This window comes from Suillus subaureus, assembly GCF_016647635.1.
Source record: "Suillus subaureus strain MN1 chromosome Unknown BJ212scaffold_14, whole genome shotgun sequence".
NCBI classification, from domain to species: domain Eukaryota; kingdom Fungi; phylum Basidiomycota; class Agaricomycetes; order Boletales; family Suillaceae; genus Suillus; species Suillus subaureus.
In genome coordinates, this window is record NW_024538570.1 from 12,147 (window position 1) to 39,121 (window position 26,975).

Sequence of the window (26,975 nt, forward strand, 5' to 3'; positions counted from 1 at the left end):
ACTGAAACTCAAAAAAATGTATATAACATGTAACTTTTTCAAAAATATTACACAAGTCCATTGTTGAGTGCCAAGTGCCAAAGCCCAAAACTCAAAACTCAAAACTGAAACTCAAAACTTGAAACTCAAAAACCAAAAACTGATGAAGGTTCAACTACTCTGCTGGATTGCAGAGCAGAAGAAAGAAAGAAGGCTCTCACTCTGGAGTAAGAGAAAACCACTAACTCTCTAGGTGTTGGTTGAAGTGTGCTGAGTGATGTGTTTGACCCTTAGGGGAACCAAGGAAAGCAAGATCCACAAAGTGACACCAGGTCAACTCTGGTGAAGTGCGCTGAAAGTGCATGCACAGGAATGTGGAGCACATAGGAGTATGAAGCATGAGAATAAGGTGCATGTGGTGCACAGATGTATATGAAACTGGTGAAAGGTGTGAAGACATGAACTGAGGCTGCTGAGTGGACTGGTGATGATAATGGACTGCTGCTGAGGACTAGGGCAACAACTGATGCATACTGACTGAAGATGATAAATTCTGACTGCTAGAGAACTACTGACATGATGGTGGTGGTTTCTGTATAAAAACTTCCTAGGCAACAGGTAAGCTGTGCCTAGGCGCACTCCCAGGGCTCAGAAGGGAATAGGGAGCACTCTATGTATGTACAGTGGCTCAAAAAACTGTCTGCATGTTTTGACATTTTTCACTATCTATGATATTGTGTGAGAACAAACAAATGCCTCAAGGACATGCTTATACGACATTGTAGTATGGCTTCAGGGCTTTCATTTGAGCCCTACACCGTGGGAATCTGTGGAGATATGGTGGAGATACAAGGCTCACAAAATGGTGACTCATGCAGACAGTTTTTTGAGCACATATTAAAACTATATAAATCATCATTTATGACACCATAACAATCATGCCACCATTAAATAAATTATAAAGTGGTGTCATTATGTCATTTTAAAACCATATCTAACTATACAAACCAAAAATTTCCATATGTCATGGTTATATTCACCATGAAAGCCACCCCCCCTGCTCAAAGGGATAATATCCTCTCTCTTTCCTATTCTGGCCTCTCTGCTTGTCAAATTTCCTCTAGAACTGGAGTATGCAAGTCCACTGTGGCCAAGTTCATCAAAGAAAGTCACACAGACAAGGAAAACTTCTGTGAAGGGCGTCCATCCAAGCTCACCTCTACTGATAGGAGGGCTATTATTCAACATATCACTACAGGAAAGGCTGATAATGCTGTTCAGGTCACCTATTACATCAATTCCACCATCACATTCCCTGTCTCTTCACACACTGTGAGAAACATTCTCAAGACAGCTCATCTCAGGTCAGTAACAAGGAAGAAAAGGCTCTCCTCTCTATCACACATATGCAGAGAGGACTAGCACCCTTCTTTTTTCACATATATACCTTGCCATCTGACCCAATCCTATTTATTGTGGTCTTATATGATCATATAACATGCTTCCAGTCCATGTAATCCAATTCTGATGGGCCAAGGCAAAGGTTAGTCATCTCTGTTTATGTGTGATAGAGAGGAGAGCCTTTTCTTCCTTGTTACTGACCTGAGATGAGCTGTCTTGAGAATGTTTCTCACAGTGTGTGAAGAGACAGGGAATGTGATGGTGGAATTGATGTAATAGGTGACCTGAACAGCATTATCAGCCTTTCCTGTAGTGATATGTTGAATAATAGCCCTCCTATCAGTAGAGGTGAGCTTGGATGGACGCCCTTCACAGAAGTTTTCCTTGTCTGTGTGACTTTCTTTGATGAACTTGGCCACAGTGGACTTGCATACTCCAGTTCTAGAGGAAATTTGACAAGCAGAGAGGCCAGAATAGGAAAGAGAGAGGATATTATCCCTTTGAGCAGGGGGGGTGGCTTTCATGGTGAATATAACCATGACATATGGAAATTTTTGGTTTGTATAGTTAGATATGGTTTTAAAATGACATAATGACACCACTTTATAATTTATTTAATGGTGGCATGATTGTTATGGTGTCATAAATGATGATTTATATAGTTTTAATATGTGCTCAAAAAACTGTCTGCATGAGTCACCATTTTGTGAGCCTTGTATCTCCACCATATCTCCACAGATTCCCACGGTGTAGGGCTCAAATGAAAGCCCTGAAGCCATACTACAATGTCGTATAAGCATGTCCTTGAGGCATTTGTTTGTTCTCACACAATATCATAGATAGTGAAAAATGTCAAAACATGCAGACAGTTTTTTGAGCCACTGTAACATGCATGAAATCAACCACACTCAATAGAGCAGCTGGGCACAAGAGAGATAGTGCAAGAGAAGGACTGTGCTAAGTTACCAGTTGCAGGTTGAGTGTTCAAGAGCCTAAGTATAAGGTCCTAGCGGTACAGAACTTCAGAGCAGTTGAATTGCATGAGATTGTCAAGTATGGGCAAACAGATTGGATTGCACAAGGTCTACAAAAATAACACAAGAGTGACTCTCCTATAGGGCTGAGTCCAGGGGGAAGGGAACTACTCAATCATATGTACTGTGGTCATTTTATCATAGCACATGAAGGTCCAGAATGCATAGGTGGGAATTGTAGCATAGTAAGTGGACATGTGATGAGTCTATAGGTAATAAGACATCATGTGCTGCAGAATGTGAGTAACGTGTAATAAGACCTGTAGCTTGTTTAGCAATGACATTTGGGAAAATAACGCACCAGCAGAGATAGGTGGACATGGATAGGACATGGGAGGACAGATTCCTAGGACCAGACCGAAGTGCGGATGAGTCAATATATATGGATTAATGATCAGCACTTTATCTCCTTTCCTGGTAGTGAGAAGAACCATGCTGGTGATCATACGTGCCTAGTGCTGGTATGATTGTCACATGGAAGAGGCTAGGAGATGCCAAGCTGATGGTGGGGTGGGCATGCTCAATCATTAAGAACCATTCTCAAGGGAGGGAGAGACTGACTCAGAGGGGCTTGGCCTCAGCTTGGACACTGTGCCCCTTACCTGAGTATGTGCCCTTCATTTCAGATGAAGTCTGATGATGGTCCAAAGGACTTCCAGAGGCTGGCTACTCTTGGTAGAGTGCAAAAGGACTTCTGGAGGAGTGTGGTGAAGGAATCAACTACTAAGCTATGGCACAAAAAGGAATACCAAGTCAGAGTATATGTGTGGTCATCTCAGCTCTGCCTATGGCTGCTATACTTTGCAAAGGCAAGTGCATTTGACCCAAGGGGAAGCGAGTGCAACACATCCACAGGTCGCACGAAGCGTGGGAAAGTCATGCACGCGGAGGCAAAGGCATGCGCAGAGAGTGGTAGGATGTGCGAAGCGCAGGAAAGTCATGCGCTAATAGGTGAAAGTGCGCAAAGGGCTAGGAATGCAATGGGGACTAGAGGAAGATGATGACTGATACTGATGGGTGCAAGGACGACAAATGCGATGATGATAGAGTGTGATTGTCAAAAATGCTACTGACTATGGCTCAAAAATGCGTGCACTATGCTGAGGGATGCTAAGGGATACTAACTGGCAACTAAGTGGTAGCTAACTAAGTGATAAAAAATGCGAATGCTATCATGCAAAAGGCGACTAAGCGCGCTCCCACGATGCAGAGCCGATGTGAGTAAGGCGCAGGAACAAAGAAGGTATATGTAAGTAAGGGTCCATGATGGAATATGGTGTCATGATAAGAATAAATGCGAAAAATATACCAGTAGGACTTGCTGGACAATGGATGGATGCTCCTGGATGATAGGCAATGAAGCACGGGAAAGCACATGGGACGTGTGCAGGAATGTGTCGCAGGAGAGTAGTGCACGCATTGTGTGATGTGCGGGAAGATTGCACATGTATAGGCTGAGTGAAGGAATGATATAGGGAATGATGCTGCGAGTTCATGCTGTGAACTGCATGCAGATACATTGCAATATTGGGCTCTACAGGCATACAGAGGTGCGAGTCTCTACAGCGGGAAACATCTGGAGGAGCATGGGAGAGTTCTGGAGGAGTACAGGAAATACTCAGAGGAGTTCCCACTACACAGGAAGTGGAGAGACCCCAAGGTAATACCTCTAGAGGAAACAGGATGGAAGGATAGGAGGTACAGAGGACAGGGCGTCTGGAGGTACAGAAGTGTCCAGGGGGATGAAGGACAGGGTGTTTGGAGGTCCAGAAGGAATAGGGGCTACATTGGATGAAGTCTGATGTAGAAGCAAACAGAGGTAGACTATCCTTAGGTAGAGTTGGAGAGACAGGAAGTAGACCAAAGTCCAGAGAGAGGGTAAGTGCCAGAAAGGCAAGACTCCAGCCTAGGGAAGCAATCCCTAGACTTGGGGCAGAGACATAGGGGACAAATCTGAAGGTCCAGATTTCCAGCCCAGGGAATCCATCCCTGGGCCTTATGGAAAAGGATGAGACTCAGACAGACTGAAGTCCAGAAGATGTGGGAGACTGAGATATGTGAGGTGGTGGATGTAGTCTGGAATCTGAGAGGAGGTAAAGTCTGGATGTCTTGCTGGATGGAATGTGCATAGGGTGGACAGGATAGGGGTGTACAGATCAGGCTAGTAGTGAAGATCCAGAGCTATGGAGCTCAGGGGTAATTCCATAGCAGAGCTAACCTTGCTGAGGTGTGGAGTACACAGCAGAAAGGGATCTGGGAATGAGTCAGAGGTGAGGCCTGGATGTAGGTCCAGAAGGCATGGGAATATTATGGGATGTAGGTCTGGCATACAGGATATGACATTGATACAATCAGAAAATGGGTTCTCTGTCTCTGAAATCACTCTTGCTACATGTCAGTCAGAGCAAATGCTAATTGGCAATAACAAGCAGATGGGTGAGCAGTTTTTTTTCATTAGTAGTACTCATCTCACCTTTTCCATGGTTCATTTTGTTGCACAGTTGGACTGACAGTTGTATACAAGTTAAATATGTAGATTGAACTTGAACATATATTAGATTGCATTTTGTTGTCTTATTGCTGTATTATAATTAGTACTCATTTTTCATATCTAATAACAAAATTTCAACATGAAGGTCTATATTAAACTGGCATGAACTTTGTTATACTAGTACCAACTTAAACAATTAATAATAAAATGTGTCTGTTGGGCATCTGTGGTACCTTGGGAATTGGGGCCTGTGGTCCTGAAGTCTCTGTCGTCCTGGGAGTGTCCTGGGACTCTGTTGCCGAAAACGGTAGTTTGCTGATGTTACACACCGCCCTGCAAGCGTGTTAGGGAGCGTTGGTTCCCGCCTTGGGCTTTCATTATCAAACTAGGTTTATTTTGCGCCGTGCTTCAAGGACAGATGGCCGAGCGGTCCAAGGCGCCAGACTAAGGAGACCAGCTCATTTGATGAGCTTATCATCTGGTCTCTTCGGGGGCGTGAGTTCGAATCTCACTCTGTTCAAATTTTTTTTGTTCTCCCGATTCACTGGACGACAGGCAACCACGCATTCCACCTCAGCACCATATGACAAGTTGATTGTACATTTCATATTTGGTTCATGTGGGTATGATCTCGCGGTCAGATCAGGGCGAAGTGCACCTAATAATTGTCATTGACGGAGCTCTCCAGTACCGTCCGGGAGAGTCGAGCAGTTATAGTACTACTTTCCCATTCTCCTTGCGTTGCTCGCACTCAACGCAAGGGGAAAGTTCAGTCGTTGCATCATTAACTCAGATCCAGTTGTAATTTGATCACATAAACTTGAACACCTGGCTTCAGTTGCTACGATCTTCTTCTACTGACTCCCAGCTTCGTTTCCGTTGTCTTCATACTGAACATCCCACTGCATGGGGTACATGTGATGTCTAGATAGGGCTCAGCCCTGATAAATGGGATTGCGTTTAACAAGGGCCTCGTTTACGAACAGCTATATCAGTCCTACTCATCCGCTCTCCAACCTGGTCCAGCAGTGAGTTCCTGATCCTATTGTATGAGTGTGATTGGGGCCTCCAAGTCTGTTCATGGCTCTATCAAACTGAGCTTCCGTACAGACTCATCAACGACAGCCTTCCATGTCGTGTTCTCCGCTCTAAGCAGGGCCTCCAATTCGTCCTTGATGCGTCTACAAGTCCCTACACCATCATAGCCAAAGCCAGTGTACACCTGAATCAGTGAAGCACCCGCCCGAGCATAATCCAATGCATCAGCGCCCGTGCTAATTCCCCCGCAGCCGATCAGTGGAATACTTGCAGGGACGTGCGCGCGCAGCGTTTTCAAAACCTGTAATGCACGCGGCTTCAAGGGAGTACCCGAAAGACCGCCCATCTCAGATTTATTGGCTGTTCCAGATCATACTGATGAGTGATTAAATAAAACGACAATGTATTGACTCACGATCCGTAAGACTTGCAGGGCGACTGACAGTAGTGTTGCTGACGATGACGCCATCAATGCTGCTCTTGCGAATTAGATCTGCAATATCAAGAATTTGTGATTCCTCGAGGTCAGGTGCAATTTTCAGCACCAAGCGCGGTCGCCGTGCAGTTATTGGTGATGGCTCGAGTTCGTCTCGGGCTTTTGTGACACTCGCAAGTAAATCTTCCAACAGCTCTCGATTTTGGAGACCGCTGAAGAGTCATCAGATAACACCAGAATGATGGTAAAGATCTTACCGAAGTCCAGGTGTGTTCGGGCTAGAGACATTGACAACCAGAACATCGGCGTATGGGCCGAACGTCTTCACACCAGTGACAAAATCATCCGGAGACTCGACCGGAGAAGATTTATTTTTACCTAGGTTGATTGCAAGAACTGACCCAGGTTTGAGGGCAGCAGTTGTATCGTCTTTCGTCTCATGAAATTTGGGTATGCGAGCGCGAAGGCGGGAAACCATAGAGGCAGCGCCTTGTGAGGGAAATCCGTAACGGTTGATAAGTGCTGCGTCATCAGGAAGGTGAAATACGCGTGGCTTCGGGTTTCCAGGCTTGGACGCTGCTCAGACTTCGGTAAAGAACTACCAGACATTACACACCTACCTGAGGTTTTGGTGTGACACTTCCGATTTCGACCCAGCTAAAGCCGAGATTAAGGATACCTAATCCAATCACATCGATACAAGGTTAGAGATGAGTCAGAGGGAAGCGTACCATCAATAGCTTCGCCATCTTTGTCAAAACCAGCTGCCAAGCCAACGGGATTAGACAATTCACGCCCCAAAAACTAAGTCGAAAGACTGTGAGTAACTCAAGCCAACCTTCGAGTGAAATAGTTGTGCACCTCAGTCCGCAATCTTTCATCATCCTGCACAGGGTCCCGCGGGCCAAGTCCGCTACGAAGGACTTTGACAGCAATCTTGTGCCCAGTTTCTGCATCAAATGTACGACGCAGGACAGGTGTCAAAACATAACGGTGGATTGCGGAACGCGCATCATAGTAATAGACAGCAAACAGGCCAACAGACGCAGTGAATACCGTCGCGTAGACAGCAGTGCGGGCAGAAGACTGGGAAGATGAGGATGCCGTCGTTAGCCTCCGCGCAAAGACTGGTGAGCGGTGAGGAGCGTGTCTTCGTAGAACATGATGAAAACCAGTCGTGCGGAGGTGCATGGTAGTCATACTCGCTGCGCAGGAAACTACGTTCAAGTGAAATTGTGCAAACGTTGAACCGAACTGTTGTAGTAGCAATCCGAGAACAAGTTTGTTTATTTACCAAATTTGAATTCACGTCACAGTCAACATTTGTGCTGGCTGCCGTCTGTAGTTACCTACTAGGCTACAATAAACCCTCTGGGACCACATGTCGCGTCAATGCCACGTCACTAACGGACATTCAAGTTCTGGCTCGTACATAACGTTTACGCACTGACGAGTCCTACATCGTGTATCTGCAGCTGGTAGCGGGCCAGCGGTGACTACTAGTAGACGCTTCGATCCGATGAGGGATGGAAGGACACGTCCTGGAGCAAGGAGATTTTGTTCAATCGTTCTGACATCAGTTCGCGTTAAGTTCGTAGTCTCCCAAGCTAGCCAGTCGAAAGAAGATTTTAAGTTCACGAGTTTTAATCACGCCTTTCGACATCGACAAGCCTGAACATCATTATCCAACGCGTCTCTGGCTTATCTTGTGTCGAAGATGGCAATTTACACGTCCCTGGCAGTATCCACTGTCATTTTAAATCCTTCTGAGAGGTGCCTGCAATGGTCAGACGATGGCCAGGCTTGCATTACCACCAAGGCAGCCGTGCATATCATGGTAATAGAATTTTGTCAAACTTTGGGAGAAGGTACCTTATCTTTGCATTCAGACCCCAGACTCGGGGATTAACTTCAGCACACCACCCGATATCAAGGCACTTCGAGGAGATGAGCAAGGGGAGCAGCCGCTTGGGTGGTTTAGGACGATGATCGAACTGGCTCGTGGACCGACACATGTGTGGCCGAGTATATGTCAAGGTGAGCATATGCCTGAGGTTTCCCCTCCTCGTTATTGGTTTTGAGGCTTGGGGTGATGGTAAGATTGGGGTGCTATTACTCTCGGATCCCTCGATGTTTCCCTTCGTGAGGTTGCATGCTCCCCTGGTAATCTCACATCACGGGGAAGGTATGTCTCTCATAGTTTGTTTGACATGCAGCTGATATGTATCTTCGAGATGCGTGATAGCCATTCTTAACTCAAACGCTGAAGTATCACTCTGGGCGGCTGCTAAGAATCACTTGAAGGGAGAATGGACCAATGTAAGAGCTGTGACTCATGTTGCTTTATCCGAGTCTTGAATTTTGTGGAGATTCAAGACGTTACAGGTCTGCTACTCAGCACGGCCTCGTCTGAGGATGTCATTCGTAACACCCTTCGAGCGCAAGTGACCAGTCTGTTACTCTGTAGTGTGTAATGACACATTCTCTGACATCCTGGTCAAGGTCTTGCCTGGTCCAAACAGCCGGACCATAGAATCACACCCACTCCGATCCTCGATTCGTCGATGCTTGCCCTAGGAAACAGGGCGGGCTGTATTGAGTTTTCCAGGTGCGTAAATGCGGGTCTTTTTTTGGAACTAAATACATCTTATTGTGTGCAGGTTTAACAGAAACAGCAACTCAGAAGGTTCCCTCTCGTACATCCATACAGAACCATTGAGCGACCACTGGATCACACATTTGAGCTGGGCACCTTGGATTACTTACGCCGCCGGTCATTGTAAGCTTTCTCGTGCCTATCGCATGAATGGGATCTTTATTACGGCAAAGGCGAATCCCTCCTGGCCTTCTCCACTGATAATGGAAACGTGGGACTGGTCAAAGTCACACAAAATCTGCAGTCTACTTCGAACGTTGGTTTTGTGCCCGAGTACACGACCAGTGTTGTATTCAACGTTCAAGATTCAATATGCGAGGCTGATAAACGAAGCGTGACCGCATTAACATGGGTTCAGCCACCAGGAAGAAACGTACTTTTTGATCTTCTTTCTCCAGTTTTACCTGGCTCTGATCGTATTTTCCAGCCCATCCTCGTGTACACAAAACCCGGCCTTGTGTACCTGTGGTCATGGCTCGGTTCCGAACCAACTTGGTACGGCACCCGCGTACTCCCATTCCAAACCCAAAAAATGTCCGTCGGATCCTCTGCCATTAGCCCTGTCTCTGGAGTATCCTACGTGCTTCACCGCGACGCACTCGTCCTCTCGCTTTTCGATGGTTCCTTGCATGCCATCCATGGTATGACTACAGAACCTACTTGGAGTCCTCCGCTTGTAGGCGACATCCTCACCTCTGCAGAACTATCTCGGGCATCGCGAGCGTTGTTCGCAAAAGTTACTCCTGCGGGAATTTCATACTTGGATGTCAACAGGATTGGTGGAATGGCATCGTACGACTCGCAGTCGACCCTCATCTGGATATACGAGTAAGTGTCATCAACGATATCATTTACAATCAACCCACAGATGCGTTTATTTTTTTATAGATCCCTTCGACCTACGGATTTCGGTTACAAGCATGAAGCTCAGCATGAATGTATGCTGCTCACTGCACCATTTTGGCAGCTCGATGATGAAACCGTCTTGCACACTGCTTCAGAGGCTTTTGCTGATATCTCTTGTGGTGGGTCGACCACTCAACCTTTCACTAGTCATTTGACGTTTAGATGGTTAAGCCTCAGGAAGCGCCCCCATTCACCATTTGCGCGCATTAATGCTTCATCTACGCAGTAATGCGCGCTTCTCGGCGCTGTGCCCCCAGGTACTGGGGATTTTATCGCAAGTACCACCAGACCAAACAACGACCATAGTCTTGCCACCCTGGACGCACGGATTAAACGATGACTTGCGACCCCAGCTTCGGAAAAGTCTGACTACTCATTTGTTTGGCTGGCACAATCTCCTATCGCTTCGAATGAGGCTCTCCATAGCCGACCTGTGTTGGGTGCGTGAATCAAGATCGTCCAATCCGGTACACTTACAGTATTTTGTTCACAGAAACTATGCAAGGACCCGGAGATGCAGGCACAGTGCGGTCAAGTCGCACAAGGCCTGCTAGCCGCCATCTCACACTGCGTGCTGCGGATACTGGTTCGTCACTTGAGAGCCATCATCCCCGTCATCACTGGTGCGCCTGAGCTCGCTCTCTTTTCTTATTCTCTGAGCTCTTGGCACAGCGCCTGATATCCCATTCGTCCTCCGCGAGGTGGTACAGTCATTATTACCCGGCTCGCCGCAAGATCTAGCAGACGAAGCTCAGGCCTTATCGGACACTCTCACTACATCATTCTCCATTGATCCTGCAATTGCCGCGTTGCACGAACACTGTCCCGCTTGTCGCACCGAAGTTCCACTGCATGACATCACCCGTGCAACTTGTCCAAACGGTCATGCCTGGGGTACGCCTCCCTCTTTCGGCAAAGCGTATCTCATGTTTTCTCTCATATTAGCTCGCTGTTCGGTCACCTCGTTCATACTCTCGACGTCAAAGGTGCGCACATGCATCGGATGTAGTCGGAAGGCCTTGCTTCCGTTTGCAGCGTCAGATGAGAGCCAGTTGCCTGTTGCTGCTCTGAGTTGGATCGTGAGGGATTTGTTGGAGGCTGTACAGCGATGTTTGTTTTGTGGGAATAATTTCGTGGAGATCGTGTAGAAAATGATGAAATGTATGTGAGTTATGTATTCAAGATGCATCGTCGAGTTCCAAATTTATCCAGCCTTCATCCGGACACTTCTGGAAAAGGAGTCGAAGTTGAGCTCCAGGTAACTTTCCGGGTTCTTGTGTCGACACTTCAAGGTAGCTTATCGTTCCTTCGTGAGACAACGAAATCGATCAGTGGTATACTACGCGTGAAATGATAGTCATGCCAATACAGGTGCTCGTACAATCTATGCGGAACATCAAATGTCCAGTCGGAACCAAAGTGGTATCATCTTCCACATCCTTTCTCTCTCCCTCGTAGTCCACATCGCCAGCGCTCTCGCGCACGCCTCGCACTCAGATACTTCTGCGCTACGGCGAGGTTCCCCAAACCGTGTATCATCAGCACCCGAAGCCTGACCAAAATCATACAACGGTTGTCCAAGCTCCTCCGCAACATACAAAGGATCAGTGCAACCACGCTCGCGATCAAAGAGATAGTGCTGAGTAGCCAGCGCCACAAGTTCGGAGAAATCTCTCCTGCATGAGCGATGCGACTGTGCGTGATGCCCCAAAAGAAGCGGATGAGAATGCGATCCCATGGAGCGGATGAGAGTTGTGATCGCGTGCTGCGACGCCTCTTTCCCCAAAGCTAACCTTTGCAGGTCTGCATTTGATAGCGGCAGGTGTGCGATAGAAGGGCCACTCTCGTCGTCCTGCTCGAAGAGTTGGGTATAGTGGTATCGTGATAGGTCGTAGAATGCAGAAGGCAGGAGGCTTGGCGCATTGACTTCTCGTGCGAGAATAATAACATCCTGAATGCGGATGAGCCATGTCGTATCAAATGTCAAAAGAGGCAGCTTACTGCTGGAGAAGGGTATATATTGGATATTCCAGGACCACTTTGCATCTCGTCGGCACGAACAAGGTCTTCTCTAGCGTCCCATCCCTTGAGTGAAGTCGGCCAAGCCCCGCTTAAATGAACAAGGGCTTTAGTTCTCAACGAATCAACAAGGTACTTGGTTGCAAGTCGAAGTATCCCCGAAACCATACGAAAATCGGCAGGGTCATTTTTCCCAAAGTTTCTGTACAAAAGTCGTCACATGCAAACGCGGCGCACTGCATTAGACCTACGGGCCATCGTAAAGTGCCGTAAGGAGATTCTCAACGTCCTCAGCTGTGTCGTACAATCGCAGAACAGGACACCCTTCTATTTCATTGGATGTATCTATTTGTAGTGCGGGGTTTCTGTTGGCAACCACGGTCGGGGAAGAAGACGTCGTACTATCCGCACTGGGTTGTGGCAATGAGAAGAGATCGCGGAAGAATGGCGAGTGGCGAGCAAGTTGAGACTTGTGCACGCGAAACAAGGTGTCTTCTGCTCTCAAAACGATCTATTAAAGCCCAAATATGGCCCGAGGGTTGTCTCAGTCTGCGCTCGATCACAGGCGGTTCATGATACGCACCGAACCATCACAAAACCACAAATCCGTGTGTTTTGAAGGTTCAGCAAGTGCATTGTCTCCTATGGAGGCTGCAACTTGCGAGTGCCTGTCCACGGAGGATCTTGGTGAATGGGCCGACCTGCGCGATAATCCATTAGGCGGAGGACTTCTAGGTGGGTAATTCCCGCTCGCGGAGATCATAATTGGAGTTGGGTAGTAGCTCGTTTGCATCATCGATCGACGACAACGCAAGACAACGCCCGACGGCACTAGGTAGGCCAAATAGAAAGAAGATTGTCTTGTACCGTGTACCGCTTGCTAATCGTTCGCAGGTAACTGCATGCTGAGAGCAAGGGCGTGGAAGCATTGCCCCAAGTCACTTCAGCTTGGCTACTGTCTTGGCAGAAGCGAAATGGAGATAACGTTTATTCTTAGATTCTTACATACACGGGCGTGCCATGGTCGGTTTGACTATTTTACAACCTGATCGATATCCTTGATCAATGATTAATTCACAGGGTATCATGGGATCTCAAACTGCACAGCCGAACCCTGAAGCAACCTATTAGTAGCCACGCTCCGTCCCCGCGGCGCAGGTCAAAATTAGCATGTCAAAACAACACCAGAGTATTACCTGGTGAGACCAGCAGCATCACTGTTGAACAAATCAGCATCACCTGGGTCAGAGCTAGTGTCCGTGCGCATACCGCAAGAAAGAACTATCAGAGCCCAGAACATCGGTGGGTACCATAAAACTATTTGTCGTGTTGTAGATCCTACCGGCGGGCCGTAGCAGTCTAAGCGTCAGAAGGATTTTATCCAGGATACCATCGAGGACGCGGTATAGCCATAGCATTCGTTGTCGCTGGGATTGTCTATCTATAGATGAGCTCGTTGCAAGTACCAGGTAACATTGGCAACTCACGTTCGATATCGAGTGCACCAGGAGGAGTGATATCGTCAGCAGACCAGCCACCTGTATGGAGTTCAACTCAGACATTCATAGGGATACTACTCGCTGAACAAACATACCACCGTGAGCGAGAAAGTAATTAGCCTGGGTGGCACCACTGGACAAGTCAGGGTGAGCAAAGTGGTAACCACCACGGATGAGTCCAGCGTTAGTCACGCCAATGCACTGATTGCTGAATGAAGAAGAGGTATAACCTGCAAGGGAATTCTTTTAGGGAGTCCTGATGTCAGACGAAGGGAACCTTTACTTGTGCCTTCAGTAGGCTTGATATAGACAAAGGCTGATACCGTTGTTTTCAATGGTCGTCTGGTCGACGTTGACTGGTAGCTAGAAACGTAAATGCCTCGTGGTGTGGCGCGCTGGCCAGGGCAGTCAATGCAAGGAGAGTGAGGTATTTCATCTTGAGAATCATGAGTTCAGTCCAAGCAATACTGCTAAAGAACGCAAATGATAGCTTAAATATGACTTGACGAAGACATACCAATGCACACAGATCATCTATCAGATTGTCCTACTCATGATCAGAGCATGTGCAACAACTGGGCCACCGCAACATTGAACACAGTTCTTGAAGCTCGGAGATTGGCACCGCATTTGATACCGTAACCAGTGCCAAAATTTGGTAGGGTGGAATGTCAATAGATATGAAAATGAACCAGAGAATGACCTCAATCCGATTGATCGAGTCAGGGTTGCATACATCAAAATCGTTTGGGCTGTGGAGGTCAACAAATCAATTGATCATCCCAGGTTTGTGATGCAGTGCATGTGCATCAGAGCCTATCAGGATGTATCAGGGAACGATATCCATGTTTAGGACGCACATTCTGTGAGCCTGCAAAACTTTGCGAGATGAAAGACCAAGAACCGAGTGAGTACCGCATGCAGTACCTGTGCACGAGGGGGAGCGCATGACGCTGTACACAGCAACTCATGTCCTAGTGAGGCGTGAACGCATGAAAGGCCCATGTTCGCGATGCAAATCACCACCTTCCAGAGGTCACAGGGGCCCTAGTATGGTGTTCAATATCTCACTGGCATCATGAATTGAGCATCCAGACAAGGCGCGCAGGAAAAACCGATTCATGGAAATATTAACCCAATATATGAAGATCCGCGAGGAAGGCTGTGACCTGTCTCGCTTTGAACTGTAGCTGCAGTCAGATCTCGAAGAAGGAAGACAGTCGTTTCGGGGTTCCGGTACATGTGATCGTACATTATGATAATTGATACTTTTTAGATCAAACAGATCTCGTATCCTCTTTGCGATTCGGGACGAAGGTTGCTGGTGAATTGAGGGGGCGGAAAGAAGCGGAAGTCTCAGTGACTAAGTCGAGGGCAATAGTGGTGAGCCGTTGGGATGTGGAGACAGATGGAATTGGACTGCTATAGTCGTCATCTTCCGGATCGTCAGGTTCGCGTTTAAGCACCCGGTATACATAGGTCACAACCACCAGCAGGTTGCAGATTATCAGGGAAGACAATACCTAGACACATGAATTTAGATTATGGATGGATGGGATATAGGCAAGACTTCACCTCTAAATTCACTGCAACTGTCTCTACCCATGTAGAGACTAGAAAGTGGGCGATAGCATGGAACAGGGAGAACATCGACATGATAATGCTAGATGAAAATATCGCGAGAATCATTCGCCGCTGTCGAGAGGGCAGGTTGACGTTCCAGAGCAATCGGAAGGAAAAGACCACCAGAATAGTGTCGGCGATACACTTGGCTGATGGAATAACGAGGTGAGCATAGGATGAAGCAGAAGGTGATGTGATGCTTACCTGCGAGCTGGTACGCTGCCATCGAGTGGCCGACGCGGCAGGAAGGACAAGGAAGATGGTACCACTTACTGCTCGATTCGAAACTCCGCGCCTTTTCCACGATAAAACCTGCACATGTCAGGGAGAAGAGAGTCGCGAAACCCATGGACAAATAGAAAAGGCGCCGTGTGTGCCGCGCGATCCGTGCGATGGCAAACAGTATGCTCATGCGTGCAGACCTTCAAGTTTGTTTGTTTTCCTAGACCAAAGTTCGGGAGGAACAGGATCTCACCAATTAACACAGGTGGACATGAACGTCGTCGCCCAAAAAGAAACCACGCACGTGGTTCCTTCTATGTAAAGTCCATTCATATGAACAATACAGCGAGATCAACAAATGACAGGGTACGCACGGCAGAGCAGATGAATCCAAGAATTAATCAGATGCGCCATTCCACACAATCCAGCAACAGCAGCCCACGCGTCTTCCCACCAGAATCTCCTTATGTGTAGTCGGAATAAGACACGAAAAATTGTGAGGGCGATAGCCATCCCTTGCACAACGCTGGTCACCGCTGAGTTTGAGTAAGATAGGATCCTGATAGTGTAAGAGTAACAACGTTTTGGGCGATGTACCCACCCTTCATCTGTATCATTGAGGGCGACAGCATCATCTTTGCTGAGGATGATGATATTCTGAATCAACAGTTAGCATTAAGCGCAAAGGACCAGTCAATGTGTGGTCGTACTTTAATTGCACCATTTACTTGGAAGATTGTAATCTCGAAGTTAGCGGAAATTACTGCAGGGCCGAAGTCGAGTTGACAGAATTTGACAGATAGGCGCTTACCGACCTTCTCATGCACATTGATGAGAAGTCGTATTCTATGCCATGGATGGGAACCACATCATTCCGCCCGACGTTGCAATGACCGTGCCCGATGCATTCAAGATCAAGAAAGTAGGATACTGGGCCGTTGTTCCTCCAATGCAAGACAGCCAGGTCGGTCTTTTGTCAGTATACAAGTCCTGAACACCTTTGACAGAGTGGTTGTCATATATGCCAGGCTAGTCAGGAACGATGGCCTAATAATATTGGAAGTTTAAATTCACGTCAGGCATCTGCTTCTGCTGCCACTCCTGCGAACTTTGTGGCACACGACGCAGTGAACTCGGAGGTGGTTGGTGAGGAGGTCAGAATGGGAGCAAGCAATATCAATATTGTGGTGCCATGGGCCGAACACAGAGGGCCAACTGTGCAAACAAACGGGTGGAACGCTGGACGTAGTACAGGGTGGGGCAACGTGGCAAGTATGATGAGAAGTAACGCGTAAGCCAAGGGAGCCTAAGCTGAATCGCCCCTGGGTCTCTGTTGCCACGGGTTTACGGTCAGCATAGCTCGGGCTGCCTGGGTGCCAATAGTTCCAATCTGAAATGATAATACCGCATCATCGCCGCGCTCGCAGGGCCGGGTCAAGACATGGCAGACTCGGAAATGCTGTTTGTAGCTACGACGGGGATACAATAACCCGGTCTGGCAAACATGCAATCCGAACTTGTGAATTTAGACTATTCATTTGAATCTAACTTGATGTGGCAAGTTCCGTGATGCATCAACCGGTTAGCGCTCTGGAGTCTACTCGTCCATCTTTCACTCGACAAAAACCTTTCTTCTGCGGGAGACTTGCGGCCGGATGAGCCCAAAGAGTCTTTGTTCGTCGAGTCTCTTTGCGTGACGACCAGGGAATGAAAAAAGGTGCACGTGGCTACTTCGAGCGCACTCTTTTGTTCTCATTCCAGGTTTGGTACCAAGAACAACACAAATCTCCGGAGTGGTATAAAGCACATGATTTACTCTTCTAGCAACTGAGTCTCAACGTGATTCACTCTTCCTGTTCTCATCGTCTTCCTGGCTGCGGCGAGCTGTGCTTGCACCTTTCTATCGCTTTGCGAAAGCAGCGAAACTCTCTTTTTAACTTACTTCAAATCTGTACTGATTCTCAGTTGCTTGCTGTTAAAACCTGAACGGCTTTCTTCGACGAAAAAAAATTCTAACATCTTTGGTTACGATGCAATTCACTACTCTTGTTGCATTCGCTCTTGCCGCTACCGCCTCTGTGCACGGTACTCCAATCCATAAGCGTATTGCGCAGGTCATCTCTGACTCGACTACCAAGTGGGAGGCAGCATGTGTAAGTTCCTGCAGATGCCTCGGCTCATCGTATCTCATAATGTCATTCCAGGATACCGCTGGCGGGGGTGCCCAATGCAACCAAGTTGCTGTCGCGTCCTTTGGCACTCTTCTTGCCGCTCCTGGTCCATGCGAGCAGCAGGATGCCGCTGATAACATGGTTGACCTCGCAAAGACTCTCAGCAACAACGCAGACATGATCAAATTTGCTCAGATCTTCGCCCAGCAGCCCCGAAATTCTGTTCGTATTTTTTCAAGTCCATTTTTTCTATCAACACTTACAGAATTCTATGCACATAGCCTACATCACAGAGCGTGCTCTACTGCCAGTCAGCCCCGCGTAATGCTGAGCTCAATGGGCTCTTCCAGTGTCAGTTCCAGGGCGATAACCCAACGACCTTTGTCGGTGGCATTGCCGTTGGTGGTAACGGGACTATTCCTTTCGGTATGAGTGCACCTGTCAGCCCGGCTGGTTCTTGCCTTGCAAACCCCTCCGGTCCCATCGCTGATGGCTCACAACTCGTGGATCTCACCCAGAACCCTGGTGTTGGTGGCACAACTGCCTCCAGTGACACCACTGGTGGAAGCAATAGCACCTCGACAGTGACCACTCCTTCCGCCGCACCTTCGTCTGGTTCTTCGGATTCTGACTGCGAGGAGGATCCAACCGAGTCTACGCCTACCGCTTCGCCCACCATGGCAACTACTAGCGCCGCCGCGGCAAGTACTAGTGGAAATTTCAAGCTCACCAATGGTCAGAACGCTCAGAAGCTCAACGCGCAGTTTGCTACGCTAACTGCTACTTCTCTCTGCACTGGTAAGTCCGCCTTACTCAAGTAACATGCCATTTTCTAATATTTTATGCAGAGGGTACCAATGCATGCGTCAACAGCGCTTTTGCGCAGTGCGTAGGGGGCACGTACGTGACTCAGTCTTGTGGGTCGGGTCTCATTTGCGCTGCCCTTCCTCTCGTCAACTCTGCTGGAACTTCGATCACCTGCACCACAAATGCTGATGCTTTGGCTCGCATTGCTGCCACTGGCGCGCAGGGTGGCCTCACTGGATGAGGCTATCGTTGAATGCTGGCATAAAGTCAGTGATCAAGTCGCTAGTCGACATCGTATCATTTTTTCAGATTAATATGGTATAGCAACTGCTATTATGTAGTGTTATACTACTTACGATATTTGTATCAGTATCGGTGGTGCTAGTCGCTGCATATATTTTATCGTCTACTAAACCGCACGATTAATGCGAATCTCCCCTAGCCAGACCATATAGAAGAAAGACAGTTGTCCCTTCTTGATGTGAAATGAAAAGTGGATCGTTCTGCTCATGGATATTGTTCGGGGATTACTTCACGGTAAAATAGTCCTCGGACCATACTCATGAGCAGCACAAGTTGATAGGATCGAGATTCAGACATCCAAGGTTAAAAGACTGCTCTAGTTCGAATCGAGACTTCAAATGGTCGATGAGATCCATGGGAAGACTGAATGATGAGGATAGGGCTGTGGAAAAAAATCTGATGAGATCTGTGGCTGCACAATAGTCGAACCTTTGGGGACCTGAGATCGCCTGGCTTATTCTCAGTGACCAGACCAGTGGTGGCTGCCGAGCACCAATCAACTTGGACCTCGAACGATAACTTGAATGGAAGAGTTATGCACTGCGGGATCCCTTCTTGACTCTTATCGAGTTTTATCTCACGACAGTACGTGGCCCTTGATCTTTGGTCAGTAGTGGTTTATCAGCTATCGATACAGACACTCACAGATATGATCATCCTCTGATTCCGAACATATTCCATGTGCCCGTAGGCTGTAGCATCGGTCGTCTTAACGTGGTCGCTTTTACATGACCACCTACACAAGATGAGGGTGAAGTTAGGTGAGGCAACCCTTCTCGGCGCGGTGGTGGTGCTGACATAAACTGATTTTAAAGACACGTGACTATACGCGTCGCGATCGAGTCTGTTTATTCGTGGCAGTGCCAATTAACTGACATAAGATTTCGTCGCAGAGTATAAATACAACGTGCCCGCCCTAGATCATATTTCTCCCTCGATTTACGTGCATTTCTTTACAACTTATTCTTCACTCGCCAACTTCAACTCGTCTTACAATATGATTTCCGCTATCTTCGACGGTGCTGTCCATGTCACCGTCGCTGGGTGCCTCGGAGCATTCTTTTTCAAGGAAACTGTGGTGGATTGCACGTCCAAGGTCGTTAAAGAAGCGGAGAACGTTACCGCCGGCCTCGTCATATCCGAACTCTGCATTTCTGTTGCGGTCCTAGCTCTGGTTTCCCACAAGACCGCCCGCATACTCCTCAGTAAAGATGTCCCAATTCCCTCCGAAGCATACTTTGGCCAAACTCAACGTTCCTCTCATTTGCAACAAAACGTCCGATTTCTCTATTGCAACAGAATCAATCTCATCAAATCCAATCGCAACCGAACCTTGCAGTATTTCTTCATTCGCATCAATTTCACCGAATCTAATCGCAAACGACTCCTGCTGCACTTCACCATCTACATGTACACTATGCACCCCACTCCTGCCGACTTCGCCAATTTGGAACGCCAAGCGCCTCTCAATCGATTCCGACACTACCCTCGTCGACCACGATGACGATTTCGTGAAGGACTGCTCTGACGCAGGCCTTCAGGAAAGCATTTTCCCCGAGGTATGAAGTCGCACAGTCTACTCAACTTTATCGCTTAATATTTGAATCTCTAGGACGACAGCGACTGTTCCAGTGGCGACTTACTCAGGCTCCTAGGCACAAAAGCACTCACGATCGATGACTCGAGTGGACCCTCTCAGCGGACACAGCTCCAGCCAATCATCCTCAAGGACAGATACCGGACGACGTCTGCAGTCACCGACGTTCCGCCTCTCGTGGACGCCTCGCCTCTAACGACCACGAGGCTTTCTCTCGGCAGCATCCCACCTCAGATCGTCACCCCCCGGCTGAAACCCCCGGATACGAAACGGCATCACAGTTTCCGCCCGGGTAGACACAAGGTATGGACATTCTCATTGCGAACCAAGTGTCGCACTCATCGTCATTTGTTAGCACGAATCTAGATCCGCTCGCTTGGCTGCTGCCCGTGACAGCATGAAGCACGCTCGCGCCAAGCAACTAGAACACATCACTATGATCGGTGAGTGATTTCCGGTGACGTTCGCTCCGCTTGTTGATTTTCATATAGATCACCTTGAACAACTCCATGACGAGCTCCTCGCCGACCAAGCCGCTCTTGTTGACGGTTGGGCAGCTGCCATGGCGCAGCTTGGACTCACCTCTATGCTGTCACCTGGACCACCACTTCTGCACCAGACGATACCCAACCCAGGAACCTCGATCGGAATTATTCAAGACTGACCTTCACGCACAATGCTATTCCTGAGGCCCCTGCGACCAAATCCCGAAGACTTGCAACGGCCTCCCTCGCTGTCCCCTACGACCTGGAGCTTCACTGCCCACGAGGTTGAAGGCAACCGCTAGCCGCGCACAAACTATCTCTTCGCGCCGCCTAGCCTATCTCTACAGTCTTCGATGTCGGATGTCCCCTACGACCGAATCCCGACACAACCGCAAACGCAACGGCCTCCTTCCTGTCCTCTACGACTCGGAGTTGAAGGCCACCGCCCGCGGCTCGCATATGCGATGATCTATCACAAGTCCCTTCTCTTTTGTTCGCCATTTTGTAAACGTCTCTCGATTTGTTTCTTTTTCCTTTGTATTTCTCTTATCGGTATGTACATAGCAGACGATGGACTGCCTGTGACTTATGGACACATCTTCCTTTTATCGATAAGTACTTGGCAGACGTTGAGCTGCTCATTTTTTGTGACTTGTAGACGCGTTTCTTTTTACAGTATGGAATCATCTTATCCATGTATGATTCACCCTCCGACAATGTTCCATATTTTCGTATATGTACGATGACGAGTATTAGATATCAATAGTTTGTATCGTAGTATCTGAATCCGATTTTCTTTACACGATACACTCTTCGGAAAATACGCTTGAGGTTGATCGTGCGCGCAAGCGAAAAGAAACATCACCAACAAGGTGTGGCAAAAGAGATCAATTCAATATTGCAAAGTAGACGCATGAACCAAGTCAAAATCACGGAGGTTCATACCTTCCTCGCGGAAATTGTTATATATATGCACGAGTGTGCATGATTAGGATATAGGCAGGCGTGCAAAATTGCACTTCAAGCATCGCGCCGCCTTCTCGGGCTCACATATGGTTGCAACGTGTCAATGCAGAATGGATGACTCTGCCTTGCAATCCCGGTAACAGGAGTAGCTGCTTTTAAGAAGTGATCGCCTGCGGTTGAGAGATGGTGATGGCGATGGTGACCCGCAGTTACCCAATGTTGAATCCGCGCTTGATATGGAGCGCTATGTGGTACCTTTGTGAGCACGGTTGGTCAATGCTCGTGCATCCATTGAACAAATTCCGTCACCTCTGGAGGTGATAGGGTTCAGTGACATGCAAGATGAGTTTATCGCTGAGTACTGGATCTGCAGCTAACCATGACATGCGCACACATGCCGTATAACGTGGTGGAAACAAAACGCAGATAGATAATCGATGCAGGGCCCAGTGTAGTTCTGCTCATGGGTTCAACAGGCCAGCCTGGGGATTGTTCGGAAGAACCATCCTCGGTTCATAATAAGTACTTCATATCCACACCAGCTCGTTTTATAGCACCGATAGATTTGATCGAGGCGTATTTTGTTGAAGTCTCCCTGGGGTTTGATATGATCGACTCATAAGATCCCTGTGAAGACTGAACGATGAGTATAGGACTGTTTCGAGCCTCTGCATGAACTGTGGTCATCAATATCTCATTGAGTAGTCACGTTGGTAATATCGGCCTAAGACAACAATAGAAAAGTCAATGGGAACAGACTCGTGGCATGCACATCAGCATCAATGCCTGGATTGACTAGACCATGATCCGTGGCAAATTTTTCTGAACTCCGCCAAGTTTTTAGATTAGGGAATATTGGCGATCAGACACTCATCTGTCCCCCTACCTCTTCTTTATCCTCGTTCACGACTTTTAAAGATGGATGTACGTGCAGATCAATACCTGAATGCTTACTTTCGAGTCCGATCTGATTACTTTTTGCTCTATCGTCCGTTTTTAACAGCCGAATTTTGTGCAGGGGCTGCACAATCTATTACTGCAGTCTACTTCAAACGATACCAACCAGCTTAAAGCTGTAAGATCGCTCCATCAGACGCGTTATTGATCGTGTGTCCTGACTTGTCATGTGTATCAGGCAACGGCTCAGCTTAATACTGAATACTACAAAAATCCGGCATGCATATCTGCACTCGCACAAATACTCGCCAGTTCACCGGAAATCGCGGTAAGCAAACATCATATCGGCGTATCTTTGGTTATTCCTCATTTTTATTGACCATGTGCGCGTGAATGTTCGTCTGTCAGGTCCGCCAACTAGCTGCGGTCGAGATGCGGAAGCGTGTTGCTCAAAAGAGTGGTGATCTATGGATGCAGCTCCCGCAAGATGTCCGGTCGCAGATCAAAGACCAACTTCCAGTTTTGATACTTGCTGAACAAGAGTTTGTCTCTCTCTTTACTTCCAAAAGTATGCTCCTGATTTTTTTGATGCTGTAGTAAGCTCGTCCGACACTCTGCCGCACGTGTCATCGCCGCCGCTGCTAGCATTGAGCTCACAGCTGGAACATGGCCACAGCTCCTTCCGTGGTTACACCAGTCATGTACATCAGCGCAAGTCGCACATCGTGAGGTCGCCATCTTCATTTTATTCACTGTCCTCGAGAGCATCGTGGAAGGATTCCAAGAGCATTTGCAAAGCTTCTTCAAACTCTTTGAAGGTCTTCTCATTGATCCTGAGAGTATCGAAGTTCGTATTACGACTGTTCGGTGCGCCTGGCTCTTCGACTAACCGTAGGTGGTGAGCTAACTTGTCTCAAGGGCTTTGGGTGTTATCGCCCAGTATATCGACTCTGACGATAAGGCCGACATCGTGCGTGTAATTTTTTATTTCCAACCAAATTGTCTCACTGCGTGCTACAGAAATCTTTCCAAGGACTTCTCCCTGGTATGATCCGAATTCTCGGGCAATCCATCGAGTCTGGGGATGAGGCTGGTGCTCGTCAACTATTTGATGTATTCGAGACTCTTCTCATCCTTGTGCGTTTTTATTTTAGTTTTCGTTGACTTGGACTTATCTACAAGACGCCCTGCAGGAAGTACCAATTCTTGGCCCACACATTGCGGAGCTGGCATCCTTCCTCCTTCAAGCTGGTGGAAACCGCAATCTCGAGTCTGAAATTCGTATCTTAGCCCTCAACGCCCTTAACTGGACTGTGCAATAGTGAGTTTGTGTTTGAGTCGATTTCATGAACGTACTCATGTCGTCTTTCAAGCAAAAAATCTAAAATCCAGAGTCAGGCTCTTGCTGGAGCCATTTTGGAGGGTCTCATGCCTATTACCACCGAACCTGAACCCGCAGATTCCGACGATGACGCTCCTTGCCGTGTACGTAAATTTAACCACTAGCTGAATGTGACCCCTGATTATCGTTATCCCAGTCTGCTCTTCGTATCATCGATGGCCTCGCCACGAACCTTCCCCCCACCCAAGTCTTCCCTGCTCTCCGAACACTTATCTCTCAGTACTTCTCTTCTCCGGACGCGAACAATCGTCGTGGTGCAATGCTTGCGCTTGGTGTGGCCGTGGAAGGCTGCAGCGAGTTCATGACGCCTTTGATGAGCCACATTTGGCCTGTTATTGAGGCTGGTCTCCAGGACGGTGATAACTCGGTCAGGAAGGCGACCTGTATCGCTGTCAGCTGCTTGTGCGAGTGGCTGGAGGAAGAGTGCGTTGCGAAGCACGCTGTTCTTGTTCCTGTGAGCACGGAAATGTTGATCGCGACTTGATACCCATGCTAAGACATACGTGACGCTTTTTAGGTGATCATGGGGTTGGTGCACAATCCTGAGACTCAGCGTTCGGCTTGCACTGCTCTTGACGCACTGCTTGAGATCTCGCAGGATGTCATTGAACAATACCTTCAGCTTATCATGGAGCAACTTGCTGGTCTGCTCGACACTGCGCCTATCGCCGTCAAGACTGTAGTTACTGGAGCCCTTGGTAGTGCGGCACACGCATCAAAAGAAAAGTTCCTCCCCTACTTCCAGCCAACCATGAACAAGTTGCAGCACTTCCTTGTCCTCACTGGTGAAGGCGAGGAGACCGAGCTCCGCGGCATCACTATGGACGCTGTTGGAACGTTCGCAGAAGCTGTTGGCGTTGATGTCTTCCGCCCATACTTCGCGGACATGATGAAGCAGGCGTTCCAGGGTATTGAGATGGGCAGCGCACGTCTTCGGGAATGCAGTTTCCTATTCTTTGGCGTGATGGCTAGGGTATTTGGCGAGGAATTTGCACCATACCTACCCAGCGTCGTGCCTCCGTTGGTGCAGAGCTGCAAGCAAGCTGAGCATGGCGAGGATAATGTTTCTACGTGTACGCTTGTCGCTCCTTTTGAACGGGTGGTTTTCTGATGGATTACTTCTAGTTTCTAACACTGACGCTGCTGTTGCATTTGCATCCGGGTCCTCTCCTACAAACGCGATCTCTGTCACGGATGACATCGATGCCAATGGCAACCCCCAACTTGAGATCGAAGACGTTGATCTTGACAAGATGCTCGAAGTCAATAGCGCGATTGCAGTCGAAAAGGAGATTGCTGCAGACACAATTGGAACGCTCTTCTCTGCCACGCGCAACCACTTCTTCCCTTTCGTCGAGCCTTGTGCTCTCGAGCTCGTCAACTTGCTCACGCATTATTACGAGGGTATTCGCAAGTCCGCGACGGACTCTTTGTTGGAGATGGTCAGGACGTTCTATGAACTGAGCGGTGCGCCAGACTGGACCCCTGGGGCGACGGTGGTGAGTTGCGCTTACTATATCTGAGCATGATGCCAACGCAGTGTCTAGACTGTCCCTCTTGAGCAGAGCGTGAAAGAGCTCATAGGTCACAGCTTGAAGCCCTTGCTTGAGATGTATGAGACTGAGGATCACAAGTCAGTCAATTTATGTTCAGTCGTGTACTTTTACTCACCAATTTATCATAGGACCGTTGTGGCATCGTTATGTCTTGGTCTTGCCGAGACCATCAACAAGATCGGACCCGCATTTATTGAAGGCCGTGAGTCAGATCATCAGCACTTTTTTTGGTTGATGCTGACATGTGGTGCAGACCTCGATGTCATCTGCAGCATCGCGGTGCAGGTCCTTGAGCAAAAGGCACTTTGCCAACAGGATCCTGATCAAGATGAAACCGAGGAGGCACCCGAAGATCAAGCCGAATATGATTCAGTGCTCATTTCCTCTGCAGGCGACTTGGTATCTTCACTCGCCAATGCACTGGGCAATGACTTCGCGCAGGCATTCAGTACCTTCTTCCCTCTTATCTCGAAATACTACGTAAGTTCGAGTTCTTTCCAGCGTATGTTCAGGGACTGACTGCACTTCGCTTATAGAAGAAGAACCGGTCAATGAGCGATCGCTCATCCGCTATTGGTTGTCTCGCAGAGATCATTGCTGGCATGAAAGCCTCTGTCACGCCCTCGACAGAACCTCTGATGGATCTGTTCTATCGCGCGCTCAGCGACCCGGAACCGGAGGTCCAGAGCAATGCATGTTTTGCCATCGGTCTTCTCGTTGAACACTCTGAAATCGACCTTTCGCCGCAATATATGCATGTCCTCACTGCCCTCCGCCCCCTGTTCAACGTCACGCCCACTGATCCTTCAGCGAAATTCAATGCAAAGGACAATGCTGCCGGTGCTGTTTCCCGTCTCATCATCCGCAACACTGCTGCCGTCCCTCTGGACCAAGTTCTTCCTGTGTTGATGGGCAGCCTCCCGCTCAAGACCGACTACCTTGAGAACCGCCCAGTTTTCCGCGCTATCTTCCATCTATTCCGCACGAACCCCCAATCGCTCTTGCCGTTCATGGATCAGCTACTTGCTGTGTTTGCTCACGTTCTTGATCCCAGTGGACCTGAGCAAATTGGTGATGAGACGGGGGCTGAGCTGATTGCGTTGATTGGTATATTGAACGCAGAAGATCCAGGGAGAATCCAAGCAGCAGGGCTCAGTGCCTTCACAGGAGCATAATCCATTCATATTTCTTTCCCATCATGCACTTGTCTTCCTTTCATCACACCACAACGCTCGTCTTTTGGATTCCATGTTTCAGTCCCTCCCGCTTTCGTTGATTTAGATTACTTACAGAGTTACTTCACATGCTATCTTCAAAATGACTCATTTGTTCATAAGGGTAATACGGATTTGATAAATGTTCACATGACCTACTAGTCGCGACGCGTTGTTTTTGTGTATTTGTTCATTCTCTCTCTCAATCAATCATCTTTGGCCTTCCAACTGACCGATCGAATAATTCGAAATCTGAGCTCGCTGGCCGACTCA

General features: G+C 48.1%; 9 protein-coding genes and 1 non-coding gene across 10 annotated transcripts; 6 read left to right on the forward strand and 4 right to left on the reverse strand.

The window, feature by feature from the left end:
- Positions 1–2,639: 2,639 nt before the first annotated feature.
- BJ212DRAFT_1299230 (uncharacterized protein) lies at positions 2,640–3,415 on the forward strand (the record flags this gene model as incomplete). The annotated part of the gene is made up of 3 exons (XM_041332834.1): positions 2,640–2,653; positions 2,836–2,875; positions 3,041–3,415. 3 exons carry the CDS (start codon positions 2,640–2,642, stop codon positions 3,413–3,415), a joined length of 429 nt encoding a protein of 142 aa, XP_041193459.1.
- A 1,902-nt stretch (positions 3,416–5,317) lies between these two features.
- BJ212DRAFT_t58 lies at positions 5,318–5,425 on the forward strand. Its single transcript has one exon. It is a non-coding gene; the product is annotated as a tRNA-Leu (tRNA).
- Positions 5,426–5,667: 242 nt separating this feature from the next.
- Positions 5,668–7,660, reverse strand: BJ212DRAFT_1350440 (Dihydroorotate dehydrogenase-domain-containing protein). Its single transcript, XM_041335498.1, has 7 exons — positions 7,241–7,660; positions 7,111–7,183; positions 7,000–7,058; positions 6,637–6,947; positions 6,359–6,591; positions 5,890–6,303; positions 5,668–5,829 (listed from the first exon to the last, which is right to left on the reverse strand). Exons 1-6 carry the CDS (start codon positions 7,577–7,579, stop codon positions 5,984–5,986), a joined length of 1,335 nt encoding a protein of 444 aa, XP_041193460.1. The 5' UTR covers positions 7,580–7,660; the 3' UTR covers positions 5,668–5,829; positions 5,890–5,983.
- A 24-nt stretch (positions 7,661–7,684) lies between these two features.
- On the forward strand, positions 7,685–11,089 carry BJ212DRAFT_1500604 (transcription factor IIIC subunit delta N-term-domain-containing protein; the record flags this gene model as incomplete). Its single annotated transcript, XM_041341580.1, has 15 exons — positions 7,685–8,216; positions 8,269–8,416; positions 8,480–8,564; positions 8,614–8,698; positions 8,749–8,845; positions 8,882–8,987; positions 9,040–9,158; positions 9,209–9,408; positions 9,463–9,863; positions 9,924–10,060; positions 10,119–10,381; positions 10,435–10,564; positions 10,614–10,860; positions 10,887–10,927; positions 10,977–11,089. Exons 1-15 carry the CDS (start codon positions 8,097–8,099, stop codon positions 11,087–11,089), a joined length of 2,292 nt encoding a protein of 763 aa, XP_041193461.1. The 5' UTR covers positions 7,685–8,096.
- A 159-nt stretch (positions 11,090–11,248) lies between these two features.
- BJ212DRAFT_1350457 (uncharacterized protein) lies at positions 11,249–12,966 on the reverse strand. The gene is made up of 4 exons (XM_041335499.1): positions 12,544–12,966; positions 12,212–12,471; positions 11,943–12,162; positions 11,249–11,892 (listed from the first exon to the last, which is right to left on the reverse strand). The coding sequence occupies exons 1-4, from the start codon at positions 12,754–12,756 to the stop codon at positions 11,338–11,340; spliced, it is 1,248 nt and encodes a 415-aa protein (XP_041193462.1). The 5' UTR covers positions 12,757–12,966; the 3' UTR covers positions 11,249–11,337.
- Positions 12,967–13,326: 360 nt separating this feature from the next.
- Positions 13,327–13,857, reverse strand: BJ212DRAFT_1270513 (N,O-diacetylmuramidase; the record flags this gene model as incomplete). Its single annotated transcript, XM_041330896.1, has 4 exons — positions 13,327–13,397; positions 13,448–13,498; positions 13,555–13,689; positions 13,743–13,857. Coding segments are annotated over 4 exons (372 nt in total), but the record flags the coding sequence as incomplete, so codon positions are not given.
- A 633-nt stretch (positions 13,858–14,490) lies between these two features.
- On the reverse strand, positions 14,491–15,949 carry BJ212DRAFT_147478 (uncharacterized protein). The gene is made up of 5 exons (XM_041339149.1): positions 15,679–15,949; positions 15,558–15,618; positions 15,287–15,504; positions 15,035–15,231; positions 14,491–14,982 (listed from the first exon to the last, which is right to left on the reverse strand). Exons 1-5 carry the CDS (start codon positions 15,815–15,817, stop codon positions 14,737–14,739), a joined length of 861 nt encoding a protein of 286 aa, XP_041193464.1. The 5' UTR covers positions 15,818–15,949; the 3' UTR covers positions 14,491–14,736.
- Positions 15,950–17,334: 1,385 nt separating this feature from the next.
- On the forward strand, positions 17,335–18,523 carry BJ212DRAFT_1270425 (uncharacterized protein; the record flags this gene model as incomplete). Its single annotated transcript, XM_041330889.1, has 4 exons — positions 17,335–17,457; positions 17,509–17,697; positions 17,757–18,273; positions 18,324–18,523. The coding sequence occupies 4 exons, from the start codon at positions 17,335–17,337 to the stop codon at positions 18,521–18,523; spliced, it is 1,029 nt and encodes a 342-aa protein (XP_041193465.1).
- Positions 18,524–19,584: 1,061 nt separating this feature from the next.
- Positions 19,585–20,827, forward strand: BJ212DRAFT_147630 (uncharacterized protein). Its single transcript, XM_041339353.1, has 3 exons — positions 19,585–20,144; positions 20,198–20,485; positions 20,538–20,827. The coding sequence occupies exons 1-3, from the start codon at positions 19,797–19,799 to the stop codon at positions 20,631–20,633; spliced, it is 732 nt and encodes a 243-aa protein (XP_041193466.1). The 5' UTR covers positions 19,585–19,796; the 3' UTR covers positions 20,634–20,827.
- A 1,687-nt stretch (positions 20,828–22,514) lies between these two features.
- On the forward strand, positions 22,515–26,929 carry BJ212DRAFT_1350483 (armadillo-type protein). The gene is made up of 16 exons (XM_041335500.1): positions 22,515–22,557; positions 22,637–22,708; positions 22,769–22,858; positions 22,939–23,072; positions 23,128–23,397; positions 23,449–23,500; positions 23,551–23,667; positions 23,724–23,851; positions 23,904–24,015; positions 24,069–24,386; positions 24,450–25,005; positions 25,058–25,431; positions 25,480–25,565; positions 25,617–25,690; positions 25,742–25,968; positions 26,025–26,929. The coding sequence occupies exons 1-16, from the start codon at positions 22,552–22,554 to the stop codon at positions 26,661–26,663; spliced, it is 3,255 nt and encodes a 1,084-aa protein (XP_041193467.1). The 5' UTR covers positions 22,515–22,551; the 3' UTR covers positions 26,664–26,929.
- Positions 26,930–26,975: the final 46 nt, after the last annotated feature.